This window comes from Drosophila erecta, unplaced genomic scaffold (assembly GCF_003286155.1).
Source record: "Drosophila erecta strain 14021-0224.00,06,07 unplaced genomic scaffold, DereRS2 tig00000055-arrow-pilon, whole genome shotgun sequence".
In the NCBI taxonomy this organism is placed as follows: domain Eukaryota; kingdom Metazoa; phylum Arthropoda; class Insecta; order Diptera; family Drosophilidae; genus Drosophila; species Drosophila erecta.
In genome coordinates, this window is record NW_020825200.1 from 10,647,121 (window position 1) to 10,662,016 (window position 14,896).

A 14,896-nucleotide genomic window follows, 5' to 3' on the forward strand; every position below is an offset into this window, starting at 1 on the left:
GCATATTGTACAACTGGGAATAACTGCAGCTGGTTAAACACTCAGCTTACACGTTTTTTTCGATATTTTTCGAAAGTATATTCAAACAAATATAGAATGGGAAACGCTCGAAGCATATGAAACATTCTGCAAAGATATCGACGTATGGTTAACACACACTTCACTTTTGAGCACCGATACTTTGAAGGACACTTCAGAAACTTAAATATCGAGTTCGAAACTTTGAAAATAAAGAAAAGCAAGTTCGTTGCTCTCGCAAAGAATTAAAATCTGTAGACGTGTTGATTACCAAATCAAATTATTTGAAATTCCCAAGGCGATACTCGGAAATACAGGTAGGTGAGCGTGATTGATCTTGAGAAATCCTTACCAGCTAGCTACCCAGCAAACGTAACTCACAGCTGGACATTTCTAATTTGAAATTTATTTTTAATTTCCCAGCTGAGCAGTTTAATTGTTTGAGCGGCGCCAAGCTGGCGTCTGTGTTTCCCTCTAGCCGCGCACACCTATAGAAATATAGAAAATATAATACTATATGCCCAGATCGGCGACTACCAGTGCAAACACACCCACATGGAGAACATGTTAATGAGGAACGCTTTTTTCGGCGCTTCGCTGGTTTCGTTGGCTGGGCTTAATACTGTGACGTCAGGAAAGTCATTGAGCTATAATTTAATAGCCAGCGACTGCTACGTCTGGCCAAAAAGAACAAAAAGTGGTAACAAAAAATAAACAGAAAAATACAGAAGATACAAAAAAGCAAACAACAAAACTATAGCAAACATTCTGTGGAGTGCGAGTATGATTGAAATCCAAACACGAGGAAGAGAAGTCAGCGGAGCTACCTGAGCGCAATATTAAGTTACACTTATGTATGACGAACGATTCCGCTGTCGAATCCGATTCCGATTCCGAATCCGAATCCGATGCCGCATCTGAATCTGAATCTGAATTCGAATCCGATTCTGAGCTGAGCCCGTCCAGTCAGCTACGATAAAGTCGCGAGATTAAAAAAGTCAAGTGACAAGACAACCAAGTGCGTCAATCGCCGGGGCAAAATGCGAAACAACACACACTGGGTGACGGAGTACAAAAGTCCGTCTGCATTGGTGGCATCTTGGTTTTCCTTCCCTTCCCTTTTTTTTTTGTTCCTGGGTTGGCCTGGACTGGGAGCATCTGCCATCTGGATGGGTTCTTTGTCTGCCGCTCTTGTCCACTGGTGCGTGCAGATGCCCATCCGCATCCCTTCACCTCCAGTGTCGCCTTAGTCGTCGGATCCCCGATCGTGACAAAGAAAATTCACGCAAATGTGGCGTTTGACGTCAGGCCTACGATCTTGATCAGGGTCTGGCTGGGTTTTCCAGATGGACTGCCTTTAAGTTGGGAACTCTGAGATTATTCACTCAAGTGGGAAGTGCCGTTTGAATCGAGATGCGAGGCACTTAATTGAAGTGCAGCCCCGGCAATTCAATGCAGTGTGGCGAGGGGCTGAAATTCCAAAGGGGTGTCGAATAACCTTGGTGTTCTGCCCAGTATTATGATCTTCCACTTTGGTTCGATTAGTTACGCTTCATTTATGATAAAATCAAGCTAAGCTGAAAATTGCGTTTTCTACGATTAACTGGATTACCACGATTCGATTGAGTTCCACCTAAATGTAGCTTCCCAAAGGATTATTACTTGTTGTTCTCGTTCTTGTTGTGCAGCGTTGTTCGTCACGGACTTTCCTAGCTTTTATCGATCACTATAATTGCCAAGTGCGGTCAGCCAGTCTCGAATTAGTTTTAATCACTTCTGTGTGTAGCGAGACTGGTGTTCTTGGGAAATGGCTCCTGGCCGGTTGATCACGTGCCCGGGAAACTATTGTTACTCATACGCCACGTTGCCGCCTGCAGACGAAAAGTTCAATGCATTTCGAGGCAGTTTCCCAAGCAATTAGCATATGATGGCTTTGCATTACAATGACGAGGCCTGCGACAACTGACGACTGCTGTCCGTCCACTGACGCAGTTGCCATGTGAGCCGCAGGAGGAGGACTCCAGGGGGCAGAAGGGGCAGAAATGCAACTCGAACTCGGGGTTTGTATGTCACTCAGACCCAGACTGACGCACGCATCTCGATGGGATTGGAACTGGAACTGGGACTGGTGTTGGGTATAGGGTGTTGGGCATTGGATCTGTACCGAAATCCCCAATAAATATGCGCATATGCCACGGCGTTGGCCATGAACTCAATGGTTCTGCGCAAAATTGGCGCAGATTTCGACGACAGTTTGCATAATCCCCGATCCCGAGGCATTGCGCAGTTGGTCGGATTTGCATTGCAGATGGGTCCGGGAATTTCGCCAAGTTCAACAACAGCTCAGATAAAAGAAGTTGAGGCGGTTCAATGTCTGACCTTAGATGGCGCCATCTGTCTGCTTCTTGGGGTCCAAGATCGCTCTTTTGCGCACCGCAAAAGCACAAATCTAATGTTGTTTTCTTTCTAGGATCCTACGATCTCCGCCAGCTCTAATGTATTCGCTTTCGGTTGTTTTCCCTTTCTTTGCCATGTGAAATTCTTAGTAAACAATAGTTGTGATCGCACTTCGACGAGCCCTCTGGATTAGAAATGTGTCGGAATGACGATCGAGGCATTTGGAATTCCTTGTTTACTATATTGTTCACTATGGATTAATCTCAAAATAGGCAAAATCATCATGACATTTACATACATTCAATCGAATTTGTTCCAAGTGACGAAGGTAGGGTAGGTTTGGGTTTTTACCAATCTTTAGTAATTTGCTTACTAGAATGATAGAATAAGGTAGAAATAAACAGCTGTTGTATTACTACATTAACTTGATAGCTTATTATATAAATTACTCAATTACTCAACAGTATTATTAAAAATAAATTCAATTTAAAATAGTTACTATCAATAGCTTCATAGGCATTGATCTATTCTCAAATGAATTCTGCAAGAGGGCACGTGGAGTCATTTATTATTTTATTTTAAGTCATTTATTATTTTAATGCGAATATAAATAATGCTTTGCGATCTTGTTATAATTGCGCTGTGATTAACGCTATATATATTTGTGCATTAAGATATAATCCCTCCTACTTTTCTAAATCGCTCCCAGCAGCTCATTCCCGAGATATCCAGAAGACTAATTCGATCAACTTCGGCGAGTGTAGCCCCACCCTCTCTGGACTCTCTCCACCGCTCGCGATCAGTGCTCCCCAGAGAGGATGCCCCACGTAACTCTCCGGCACTCCAGCTCCCAGAGAGGGCTTCGTGAAACTGCCGAGAGCCGAACGAGCGGCGACAATTGCCGATGCGATGATCACAAAACTGGCTGCCATATGGCGAAACCAGTTAGTCGCCATCCAGAGCAGCCAGACCACGTAACGCCACGTTTCTCGCCGGATCCACCGCCGACCGATTCAATTCGATTTGACGCGATCGTCAGTGCTATATATACAGTTCCCAACGGAGCGAGCGATAAAGATAAATGTGCAAAAACAAAGCGCACTTAGATAAAGATAGCGAAGTTCCCATGTGGAAGGCGGCACAGTGCAAGTGAAGTGAAACGAGAACGCAGTTTTGAATAGGAAATACGAAGTACTCACATACATATATTGAGAATCCGAGACTTGGAGTCAGAATGCAAATGTGGCGAGCATAAAATCGCAAACCGTGCAAATCTACAATATATTGTATAGTCGAATCCAAGTGATTCCAGCCAAGTGAAACCCGGTGCGCAACCGAACACAAACCGAATGACTATGACTTCTACGGTGCTCCAACGGCCCATTCAAGCCAAGCCAGAGAAGAAGGCCTCCTCCAAGTCGACCAGCTCCTCGAGAAGTCGCTCCACGATGGCCTGGTCCAATGAGAAGCTGCGCTTCTCCTGCATCGACAACATCGGACTCAAGCAGCTATGGAAGCTGATTGCCCTGGACACGAGTGCTCCCTCCAAGCAGCGCAGCGCCATGATGTTGGAAGTGGAGCAACAGCAGCAGCAGCAGCAATCGAACAACAATAACGAGGTAAGTAGCCGAAAGAAAAGAAAGCTTGTAAGCGATTGTGACGTCAATGAGGATTGGGGCAACGCATCCACATCCGCGTAGAAAGCCAACTTGCAGAGAAAGTGACCAAAAAAAAAAAAAATAAATACAAGTAAGACAGTGGTAAACTCCGACTCCGGGTCGTGAATGACGTCTGTTTGTTGTGGACTGTGGACACATTGTTGAAACATCTGTGGGTCCCACCCAGTCACCACTCACCACCCCAAATATGCGAATGGCAAACAGAGTGTGGGAGATCGCAGGGCGGCCTGGAATTCCAATAATCCACGTAACGCCAATTTGCATACTACTACTACGAGTCTGCGCTAATTAAAGCCTCAAATGAGGCCCCTGAGCGTAACTCAGCCGGACACGGCCAGTTATGATTACACATCACCAGCAGATTGAGATGTGGACACTTGGCTTGTCCGCCCGTGGACAATCGAATCGATTCATTTCGATTCCGTTTCATTAAAGACAATTGACAAAGACGTTGACAAAGACGAGAGATTCATCTTCCCCTTTTCAGACAGTCAAGTCCTTATTTTACTCAGTGATTGTTGCTTTCAGGGGTTTATTGACATCTTTTTTCTCAGTGTGATCACTGCGAGCACTCTTGATCGTTCCAAGTGTCAAGTGCAGCGGCCCACACTCTTAACGGCCTCAGCTATTATCGGTTTATTTCGGCCATTTTCATTTTGAGCTGCTCTAAGATCAAGGCTTGCGAGCGGAGCGAAGGTCATTAGAGGCACGGATATCGGGCTTGGGGCTACTAATCTAGTTTCTGAATATAAAACCACGGTTATTCCCCGAACCCGTCGTCATCTTAATTATGTTGCCCATTTCATTGACTCGAATTCGCGCTGAATCCCGAACTTTCGCACAGTGATTCACGTGGATTTTCGTGTAAGCGGTGATGAGTGCAGCAAAGGGAACAAGACGTTATTCATATTGACGCATTTCGAATCCGGTTCTCCTCCGACTAACGGTTACTCATGACCAACCTGCCAGCCACTAGAACTGCGACTTAGAATGATGGTGGTGCTCAAAGAGCGTAAGGTCCCGGTTCTCGGATAGATTTTGGCCCTGGGACACGGATCTCTAACCCTCTGCTGATGGGTTGTTAATTTTTTTAAGCCAACTGGTTTGAACCCCCTTTAGCCACATCTGCCACCCTTCCCTTTATCAGAGGAGCCCCTGGTCCCCTCTTCGTCGCATTGACGTCAATGCAAATAAACCTCCCGACGGACCGAGACTATCGATATATCAAAGAAACCCCCCCTGACGGTCTGGGCCAATTTCTTGGCTACGTCTCGGTATTGTATTATAATGTCAGGGTTGTGTTCTAGAAAACCTGCGAAGGCTGCTGCACCTGAGTCACGCCCACCGAGTTGGGGATCCTGAAAAACAGGCTTCATGTTGCATGCTGCAGGTTCAGGGTCAAAAGCAACCAGCCCTCTTCGGGGTTAGGATGGACCCGAACCTAGGGTGAACCCCTACAAGACCAAGAACCTTAAATTAAGACAGTTAAAAAAAAAAAAATTAATTCGGCAGGTTGATTAACAGCTCAGCCAAAGCGCCCTGACGTCACGCGCATAAATTTATTTGAGCAAATTTTTATTTTTCCATTTGCCTCTTTGGTGCTTTAATTTTTTCGTTGCTATTTTGTTTCTGTCGGTTAACACGTTCGTCCGGCGGCTATAGAAAATGTTAAGTAGTCATAAATAAACACTACTAAACTGTGGGCTTAGTTAAACGCCGGAATATAGAAAAAAAAAAAACAGTCTAAAAATAACGATGTGGCTGAAATCGCTCAGATCCTCAGAGCTCGATCTCGAATTTGAACTCAAATGAATGCGAATCGAATCGAGTCGCTCAAGCGAAAAGTGCTGTAACTTTTTTTTGTTAGCCGATGTCAGAGTTGAAGTTAATTATTGTTTTGTTCACATTGCGGTTTTAACTTTTCATCTGTCAGAAGTGATTTCGCCGAGGTTTTCCCTTACAATGTATTACACACGAGTGAACACTGTCCAGGTGATGAGATAATTAAACATGTAATAACATATAAAAGTGAAGTAATAGGGCCCCTATTCTCCCACAGCATGACGCACTGAACTCTAATCCAATTGAATGCCCATGTGCTAATTTCCACCAGGTGGTGTACGTGCAAAAATGTGCGAATACGGACTATTTAATGGGCTCGCTGGCAATCTGTAGTAAATGCAGTTGTAAAACAAGTAGTCAATGAATACAAGACTCTGACGTCGATTATTCCGATCGAAGCTATAATTAAATCCCCGTTAACTCCAAAGCGTAACATGTAACTCTCGATAAAGGTCAGTGCTGACGACACGATCCAACGATCCAACGAACCTCGAATATTGATCATTGGAATTTGATAGGCGGTGCGCGCTCCACCGCAAACGAATGTGACATCTTATTAGTGCCTAATTAATACATAATAGGGGGTCTTTTTGGTTAGCCATCAGTATGGAAATTCGAGCAGAGAGGCCAATCGCATAGGACCAAAACAGGTCTTAGAAATTACAATTTTAGGCGCCGTTAGCCGAATTTCACATTCAAAGGCGATTCTGAAATTATCATAATCGTAATCATCGCGTTGGTCGCCATTCATTATCTCTCACCCATATCTGTGGGGATTTAGTAGTTAAGCCAGTGTATTTGCACCCTTTAGAACAAACATTTGCCCAGCGCTAACTGCCGCAAAATGATAAGACCAAGATCATACCATACAACGCTGATAAGGAGCGATGACCCTGGCAACGGGTGTTCACTGTGGGGCCATCCACCACCATCCACCCCTTTTCCGCCCCTCCAGCGCCCTGAAATGGAACGCGTGACGAATTTGTGCCACATATGCAAATTTGCCCACTTACGTAAAGATCGCTCGATCCATCGGAGCAATGCTATTAGCCCAAGATTACGACCGTTGGTAAGCGAACTGCTTAAGAATACGCAGTGTTATCTGGCCAGTTAAGATACGATAATAGTGGGGAGATAGCGACGGAAAACAAGAGCAGAAGCAGATAGGCGGCCATATAAGATGGGCGGGCCAAACAAGTTTCGCGGCATTTGCCTTAATTAGTCAATTAATCAAAGCAGCGGAGTGAGGATCGCTTCGGATTGTATCGGATTGTATCGCATTGGTTCTGATCAGAACAGAACGCATTGATTCGGATCGCCTTCTACGCTGACAGGTCGTTATTTGTTATGGCCAATGCTTATGGCTCAATTCGCATAGGCAGCAAACAGCAAACAAAAACAAACGTCAGCTTTGCATACTAAGTGCCTCATTAGGGACACGGCAGTGCCGGGGATCTCGGTCGTAAACCACACACGACGACCCATCAAGTGGCTTCGCATTTTTATATAAGCATAAACAAAACGGGCCGCCTAGAATTTTTCGCCATTTACCCATGCACTCGGGCATGCGGCTTGAATAATTAATTAACGCCTTCGTGAGTCACAAAATGCAATGCACTGCTAAGTATTTTGTGTCACCTTCTTTCACAAACTAACTAATTTATTATTTTCCTTTTGTTACAGCGGATTCCCAATGAGAACTGCGACAACTTGGCCGACTATTTGAGTATCCAAAGAGCGGCCCAGGCCCAGAAGAATCACATCCAGTCCCAGGATCCGGCTCAGATGTCCCTGCTCAAGTTCTTGGCCATTGTAAGTACCCCAAGTTGTTTACACACTCGCGTCGTGTCAATTGGCCAGAAACTTTCCACCGGAGCGCTTCCTGGTCAGGAGCCTCGGACAATGTGCGATCGGTTGGCCTGGCGGGTCTGCCTGCATAAATTTCACGTTTACGAGGCTGCGAGTTGGGCGTGGCCCTTCGACTGGCAAATAAAATTCGTTTGATTATTTATAATCGCCCCCGGCGGACAGTAATGTTCTCCTCTGGCGAAAAAGATCGAGGCAAACCCGTTCGCGGCCGCGATAACTGCAATTTATCAATGAATGTGTATTTCTTGTTCTCTTTTACTAAGATCATTTCTCCTTTTGTTTCCAGAATGCCCTAGAGCTGAGTGCCCCAGCCACGCCACATCTTCTCCAGCATCAACAGGCCCACACGCAGGCGAAGCCACAGGGCTGGATGCAGCTTTCCGGGCACCCAGAAAGGTAAGAATCTTAGAATGTATTTCGAAATTTTAGGAAACAACAATTTTATCACCCCTCAGCATCAGCATTATATTAGTTCAATTACTAACTGCTCGTATTATTCTTTTTTCCAGCATTGTTCCCACATCGACTGGAATAGTGCGCAAACGGATCTCAGGACTGGAGGATAGCGAAGTACATGCCTACCGATTGATCTGCAAGGAACCACAGACCGCTCAGATAGTGCCCGCCTACTTTGGAATACAGGAGATGCAATCGCAGTACTTCATTGAACTGCAGGATCTGCTGTCCGGCTTCCGGGATCCGTGTGTGATGGACATCAAGATGGGCAGCCGCACCTTCCTCGAATCGGAGGTCAGCAACGCGACGCTCAGACCGGATCTCTACCAGAAGATGATCGCCGTGGATGCTGGAGCTGTCACGGCTGCGGAACACGAGGCACGAGCGATCACCAAGCTGCGGTACATGACTTTCCGGGAGTCCCTATCCTCCTCGCAATCCAAGGGATTCCGGATCGAGGCACTGCGTTTGCGCGGACGACCTCCAGTTAAGGATTTAAAGACCTGCCGGAGCAGCGAGCAGATTGCCCAGACCATTGAACAGTTTTTGGCCGCTCGCCGTTCCGTGCAAAAGGAGCTGCTGAAGCGACTGAAGCACATGCGCCTGGTCATCGAGCAGTCGTCCTTCTTCGCCCGCCACGAGATCATTGGCTCCAGCATCTTCATCGTCTACGATGACGATCGCGTTGGCGTTTGGCTAATTGACTTCGCCAAATGCCGTGAGCTGCCGCCGCAGGTGAGGGTGGACCATCGAAGTGCCTGGACGCCGGGAAACCGCGAGGAGGGTCTGCTTCGCGGAATGGACGAGCTCATCCGCTCCTTCGAGGAGGTATACGCCCGCTGTGGTTCCAATCGCAGCTGCCTGAAAATCTAATGGATGGACACGGATCGATTGCACCTGCAGCTGGATCTGCACCAAAAGACTGATCACCCAAGCTCCATTTGTACAGATAGAAAGTGAGATAAGAGAAGAGGATTCACCGCATCGCCCGGGCTGAGCTCCAACCTATATTACCGCCTTGTTCCATATTGGAAATATCGGGAGTCAGCTCGGTTAGAAATTGTAAGACTAGCTGGAAGAAAAATAACGATTAGTATTGATCACCAAGCAGCATTTGTTTGATTGAAACAGGTTTAAACTAAGTATTTGTGCAAAGCAATTGAAATCTAAACACAAAAAATAAAATATCTTAAGAAAGTGAAGCTTTTCGTTTGAATTCTTGTAAGTGGAAAATCGGCAGAAAGGTGATGTGTAAATACATTAAAGTGAACAATTTTGAAGATAAGCCTTGAATGGGAAACTTATTTTTATGTCTAGATAAAAACGAAATCCTATTCTTAGTACAATATCAACTGACTGTGAATTCAAACAGACCGCCAATTTTTCGCTAACAGACCTGTTATAGTTTACAGCGTGTATTTCGCTGCGATTGGTATCTTGTAAAAAGACCAACTACCGGTATATTTCGGACATTCGGTCACACTGGCCATTGTTATTAACGTGTTTTTGCGCAATTCGTCGTAGGATGAATACAATTCGTCCTTGTGGTTGCAAGGGTGTGCGCACCTGCTTAAGCTGCGAACAGGACTTTCAGATAGCGAAGCCCTCGCTGCAGGAGCAGTTCCAGCAACTGGAAGCCTGGTCCTACTGCATCCAGTGCGATCTTCTGCAGCCGGGTTGGGATACCACTAAAGTCCAAAAGGATCATGAACATCACAAAAAGGACGAGGGCCTTCCACTGCCGGGCATCCTGGTGCAGGAGAAATTCCTCAGTGCGGAGGAGGGCTCCCGACTGATAGCCGACCTGGATGACCTGCCATGGGACATCTCGCAGAGCGGCAGGCGGAAACAGAACTTCGGACCCAAGACTAACTTCAAAAAGCGCAAGCTGCGTTTGGGATCTTTTGCAGGATTCCCCAGGACAACGGAATACGTGCAGCGGCGCTTCGAAGAGGTTCCCCTGCTTCGTGGCTTTCAGACCATCGAACAGTGCTCCCTGGAGTACGAGCCCAGCAAAGGAGCCAGCATAGATCCGCACGTGGACGATTGCTGGATTTGGGGAGAGCGAGTGGTGACTGTCAACTGCCTCGGCGACGCCGTGCTCACGCTGACGCCCTTCGAAGTCCAACCACCGGGCAAGTATAACTTGGACTTGGTGGCTAGCTACGAGGATGAACTGCTGGCGCCGCTGTTGAATGAGGACCAACTTGCCAGTTTCGAGGGCAAGGTGCTGCGCATCCCTATGCCAAAGTAAGTGGAACTATTGTCCACTTTTCCGTGTTGATTTACTATTTCTGCGTTTTAGTCTTTCCTTGATAGTTTTGTATGGACCAGCGAGGTACCAGTTTGAGCATTCCGTGCTCCGCGAGGATGTCCAGGAACGCCGCGTGTGTGTTGCCTACCGGGAGTTTACGCCCATGTACATCAATGGAGAAGATATCCAAAAGGGGGATCCTGTCCGAGAAAAGTCCCACATATTTTGGCAAATAAACTAGCAAAGAAGATCAATGTAACTATGTTATATTAACTTTATTAGGTGCGAGGACTATCCCGATCCTGACTGGCTGGCCTGTAATCCAGCAGTGCCACCTGTGCGGGCAGTTGAACTCCATGAATTTTCTTCAAATGAGCCCTCAGATTGCTGCTGGTGCTAAAGTTGTTGGAGCAGACGACGCACTGGTGTTGCGAGTGCTTGTGCCGGATGTGCTCATTGAGATCGCGAACCTTGGCAAAGGCGGTGGTGCAGTACTTGCAGACGTGAGAATTGCGCACATGGGTTTTCAGATACTGGGGCGAGGCGTAAGCCAGTGGGCAGTACTGGCACTTGTAGATGGCCTGGCTGCCACTGGGCTCCACGTCCAGCAGGCGATTAGCCTCGTTGTACTCGTCCAGGTTGTAGTGTTTCAGTTCGACGGCCGCATAGTCCACGGTGCGCATCTCGTATGCTGGAGACTGAAGTTGTTTAAGCTGAGAGTCGGATAAATCCAGACGTGGTTGGGCTGTGGAGGCAGGCAGGAACTCGGAGACAATCAGTGAATCTTGGTTGGCCAGCCTTTGAGAGGGTTTTGCACCGCTATTCCATCTTCTCCTCGTTTCTCTTCTTTCTGTAGGATGTTCGGGCTCTGGAACTACATAATCTAGAGGTACAAATTCCTCCAGCATCTCGTATTCCTCATCAGCCTGGTTTTCCGGCTGTTCGTCCTTTGGGTGCTTCTCAACCTGGCACATTTCTACCTCCGCCTCGTTGTAGAGCTGCAGTAGCTGCTGATTGGCGAACTTTAGCTTCCTGAAAAAGGCGTACTGCTGCAGGCAATCTCCCAGGCAACCATCACAGATCATGGGTAGCTCCTCAGTAAGATTAAGCGCTATGTTCTGTGGAATATTTATCGTATGCATTATTGTTCAAGCCATTTCGAAAGTCCTACCCTGCCGAACATGGCCTCTATCAACTCGAGGACCGTCTGATCCGAGCTGCCGCTGCTCCTGTGCTCCCGTATATCCACCGAGGCGCTGTCCACGAAGCAAATACGGCACAGTTTACGCAGGTCCATGGGTATATTATTGATTTAATGCAATGTAAATATAAATATAATGTAATATAAATTCAAGGAAATGAAAACATGTAAACAATAGTGTGGCTAAATACTGTTCAGTTATGAACCCTAGAATTTGTGGTAAGCATGTATATATTTTAGTATTTTTAATCAATGGAAATTTACAATAACTGAAAAAATACCACAACAAAAAAGTTGTGGGCGTGACAGTCTTGAGCGGTTTGTGGGCGTTGGAGTGGGCACATTTGGAAACAAACTTACAAAATTACAAAAAAATTAAATTACAAAAATTTTCTTAATTGCGACAGAAATATTTAGAGGTATTCCACTTCAAAAGCAGATAGAGATAAGTTGAGTTATGGAGTTGAGAACTTCAGCTTTGGGTCATTTTTTATTTTTTTGGAACTTCTACAGCATCATAACATCAAGAATATTACAAAAAAATTAAAATATAATGAATTTCTAAATTGGAATGCAGATTTTTAGAGAATTGCGCCAGAAACATTTAGAGGTATTCCACTTCAAAAGCCGATTAAGATAAGTTGAGTTATGGAGTTTAGAACTTCAGCTGAGGGGCATTTTTTAATTTGTTTAAATTTCTACATCATTTAAATTGTCGCATTTCGATAAATTTGCGAAAAATGGCAAAAAATTAAAATTTGTTTGTTTAATAACAGGTCGATAGGAAATTTAGTTACGAATTCAACGAGGTATGACATTCTACTTTTGGACAACTATTTTTGTTGCTATCGTCAAAATACTGATTATTTTTCACATAAAATTATTTTTACAAATTTTCGCATTTTCGATAAGGGGTACCATCATCAAAATTTGCGAAAAATGGCAAAAAATTAAAATTTGTTTGTTTAATAACAGGTCGATAGGGAATTTAGTTACGAATTCAACGAGGTATGACATTCTACTTTTGGACAACTATTTTTATTGCTATCGACAAAATACTGATTATTTTTCACATAAAATTATTTTTACAAATTTTCGCATTTTCGATAAGGGGTACCATCATCAAAATTTGCGAAAAATGGCAAAAAATTAAAATTTGTTTGTTTAATAACAGGTCGATAGGAAATTTAGTTACGAATTCAACGAGGTATGACATTCTACTTTTGGACAACTATTTTTGTTGCTATCGTCAAAATACTGATTATTTTTCACATAAAATTATTTTTACAAATTTTCGCATTTTCGATAAGGGGTACCATCATCAAAATTTGCGAAAAATGGCAAAAAATTAAAATTTGTTTGTTTAATAACAGGTCGATAGGGAATTTAGTTACGAATTCAACGATGTATGACATTCTACTTTTGGACAACTATTTTTATTGCTATCGACAAAATACTGATTATTTTTCACATAAAATTATTTTTACAAATTTTCGCATTTTCGATAAGGGGTACCATCATCAAAATTTGCGAAAAATGGCAAAAAATTAAAATTTGTTTGTTTAATAACAGGTCGATAGGAAATTTAGTTACGAATTCAACGAGGTATGACATTCTACTTTTGGACAACTATTTTTGTTGCTATCGTCAAAATACTGATTATTTTTCACATAAAATTATTTTTACAAATTTTCGCATTTTCGATAAGGGGTACCATCATCAAAATTTGCGAAAAATGGCAAAAAATTAAAATTTGTTTGTTTAATAACAGGTCGATAGGGAATTTAGTTACGAATTCAACGAGGTATGACATTCTACTTTTGGACAACTATTTTTATTGCTATCGACAAAATACTGATTATTTTTCACATAAAATTATTTTTACAAATTTTCGCATTTTCGATAAGGGGTACCATCATCAAAATTTGCGAAAAATGGCAAAAAATTAAAATTTGTTTGTTTAATAACAGGTCGATAGGAAATTTAGTTACGAATTCAACGAGGTATGACATTCTACTTTTGGACAACTATTTTTGTTGCTATCGTCAAAATACTGATTATTTTTCACATAAAATTATTTTTACAAATTTTCGCATTTTCGATAAGGGGTACCATCATCAAAATTTGCGAAAAATGGCAAAAAATTAAAATTTGTTTGTTTAATAACAGGTCGATAGGGAATTTAGTTACGAATTCAACGATGTATGACATTCTACTTTTGGACAACTATTTTTATTGCTATCGACAAAATACTGATTATTTTTCACATAAAATTATTTTTACAAATTTTCGCATTTTCGATAAGGGGTACCATCATCAAAATTTGCGAAAAATGGCAAAAAATTAAAATTTGTTTGTTTAATAACAGGTCGATAGGGAATTTAGTTACGAATTCAACGAGGTATGACATTCTACTTTTGGACAACTATTTTTATTGCTATCGACAAAATACTGATTATTTTTCACATAAAATTATTTTTACAAATTTTCGCATTTTCGATAAGGGGTACCATCATCAAAATTTGCGAAAAATGGCAAAAAATTAAAATTTGTTTGTTTAATAACAGGTCGATAGGGAATTTAGTTACGAATTCAACGAGGTATGACATTCTACTTTTGGACAACTATTTTTATTGCTATCGACAAAATACTGATTATTTTTCACATAAAATTATTTTTACAAATTTTCGCATTTTCGATAAGGGGTACCATCATCAAAATTTGCGAAAAATGGCAAAAAATTAAAATTTGTTTGTTTAATAACAGGTCGATAGGGAATTTAGTTACGAATTCAACGAGGTATGACATTCTACTTTTGGACAACTATTTTTATTGCTATCGACAAAATACTGATTATTTTTCACATAAAATTATTTTTACAAATTTTCGCATTTTCGATAAGGGGTACCATCATCAAAATTTGCGAAAAATGGCAAAAAATTAAAATTTGTTTGTTTAATAACAGGTCGATAGGGAATTTAGTTACGAATTCAACGAGGTATGACATTCTACTTTTGGACAACTATTTTTATTGCTATCGACAAAATACTGATTATTTTTCACATAAAATTATTTTTACAAATTTTCGCATTTTCGATAAGGGGTACCATCATCAAAATTTGCGAAAAATGGCAAAAAATTAAAATTTGTTTGTTTAATAACAGGTCGATAGGGAATTTA

At 42.9% G+C, this 14,896-nt stretch overlaps 3 protein-coding genes across 3 annotated transcripts; 2 read left to right on the plus strand and 1 right to left on the minus strand.

Moving 5' to 3' along the window:
* The first annotated feature begins 3,254 nt into the window (after positions 1-3,254).
* LOC6542810 (inositol-trisphosphate 3-kinase homolog) lies at positions 3,255-9,221 on the plus strand. The gene is made up of 4 exons (XM_001969312.3): positions 3,255-4,034; positions 7,620-7,748; positions 8,092-8,201; positions 8,315-9,221. The coding sequence occupies exons 1-4, from the start codon at positions 3,765-3,767 to the stop codon at positions 9,132-9,134; spliced, it is 1,329 nt and encodes a 442-aa protein (XP_001969348.1). The 5' UTR covers positions 3,255-3,764; the 3' UTR covers positions 9,135-9,221.
* Positions 9,222-9,721: 500 nt separating this feature from the next.
* On the plus strand, positions 9,722-10,770 carry LOC6541613 (alpha-ketoglutarate-dependent dioxygenase alkB homolog 4). The gene is made up of 2 exons (XM_001969313.3): positions 9,722-10,511; positions 10,567-10,770. Exons 1-2 carry the CDS (start codon positions 9,787-9,789, stop codon positions 10,754-10,756), a joined length of 915 nt encoding a protein of 304 aa, XP_001969349.1. The 5' UTR covers positions 9,722-9,786; the 3' UTR covers positions 10,757-10,770.
* A 2-nt stretch (positions 10,771-10,772) lies between these two features.
* On the minus strand, positions 10,773-11,937 carry LOC6541181 (transcription factor E4F1). The gene is made up of 2 exons (XM_001969314.3): positions 11,687-11,937; positions 10,773-11,633 (listed from the first exon to the last, which is right to left on the minus strand). Exons 1-2 carry the CDS (start codon positions 11,810-11,812, stop codon positions 10,794-10,796), a joined length of 966 nt encoding a protein of 321 aa, XP_001969350.1. The 5' UTR covers positions 11,813-11,937; the 3' UTR covers positions 10,773-10,793.
* Positions 11,938-14,896: the final 2,959 nt, after the last annotated feature.

Coding starts and splice junctions, on each gene's coding strand:
- LOC6541181 (XM_001969314.3), bottom strand. CDS start 11,812: ATGGACCTGCGTAAACTGTGCCGTATTTGCTTCGTGGACAGCGCCTCG. Junction 11,634..11,686: donor TAGAGGCCATGTTCGGCAGG/GTAGGACTTTCG, acceptor AATATTCCACAG/AACATAGCGCTTAATCTTAC.
- LOC6542810 (XM_001969312.3), top strand. CDS start 3,765: ATGACTATGACTTCTACGGTGCTCCAACGGCCCATTCAAGCCAAGCCA. Junction 4,035..7,619: donor AATCGAACAACAATAACGAG/GTAAGTAGCCGA, acceptor CTTTTGTTACAG/CGGATTCCCAATGAGAACTG. Junction 7,749..8,091: donor TGCTCAAGTTCTTGGCCATT/GTAAGTACCCCA, acceptor TTTTGTTTCCAG/AATGCCCTAGAGCTGAGTGC.
- LOC6541613 (XM_001969313.3), top strand. CDS start 9,787: ATGAATACAATTCGTCCTTGTGGTTGCAAGGGTGTGCGCACCTGCTTA. Junction 10,512..10,566: donor CTGCGCATCCCTATGCCAAA/GTAAGTGGAACT, acceptor TCTGCGTTTTAG/TCTTTCCTTGATAGTTTTGT.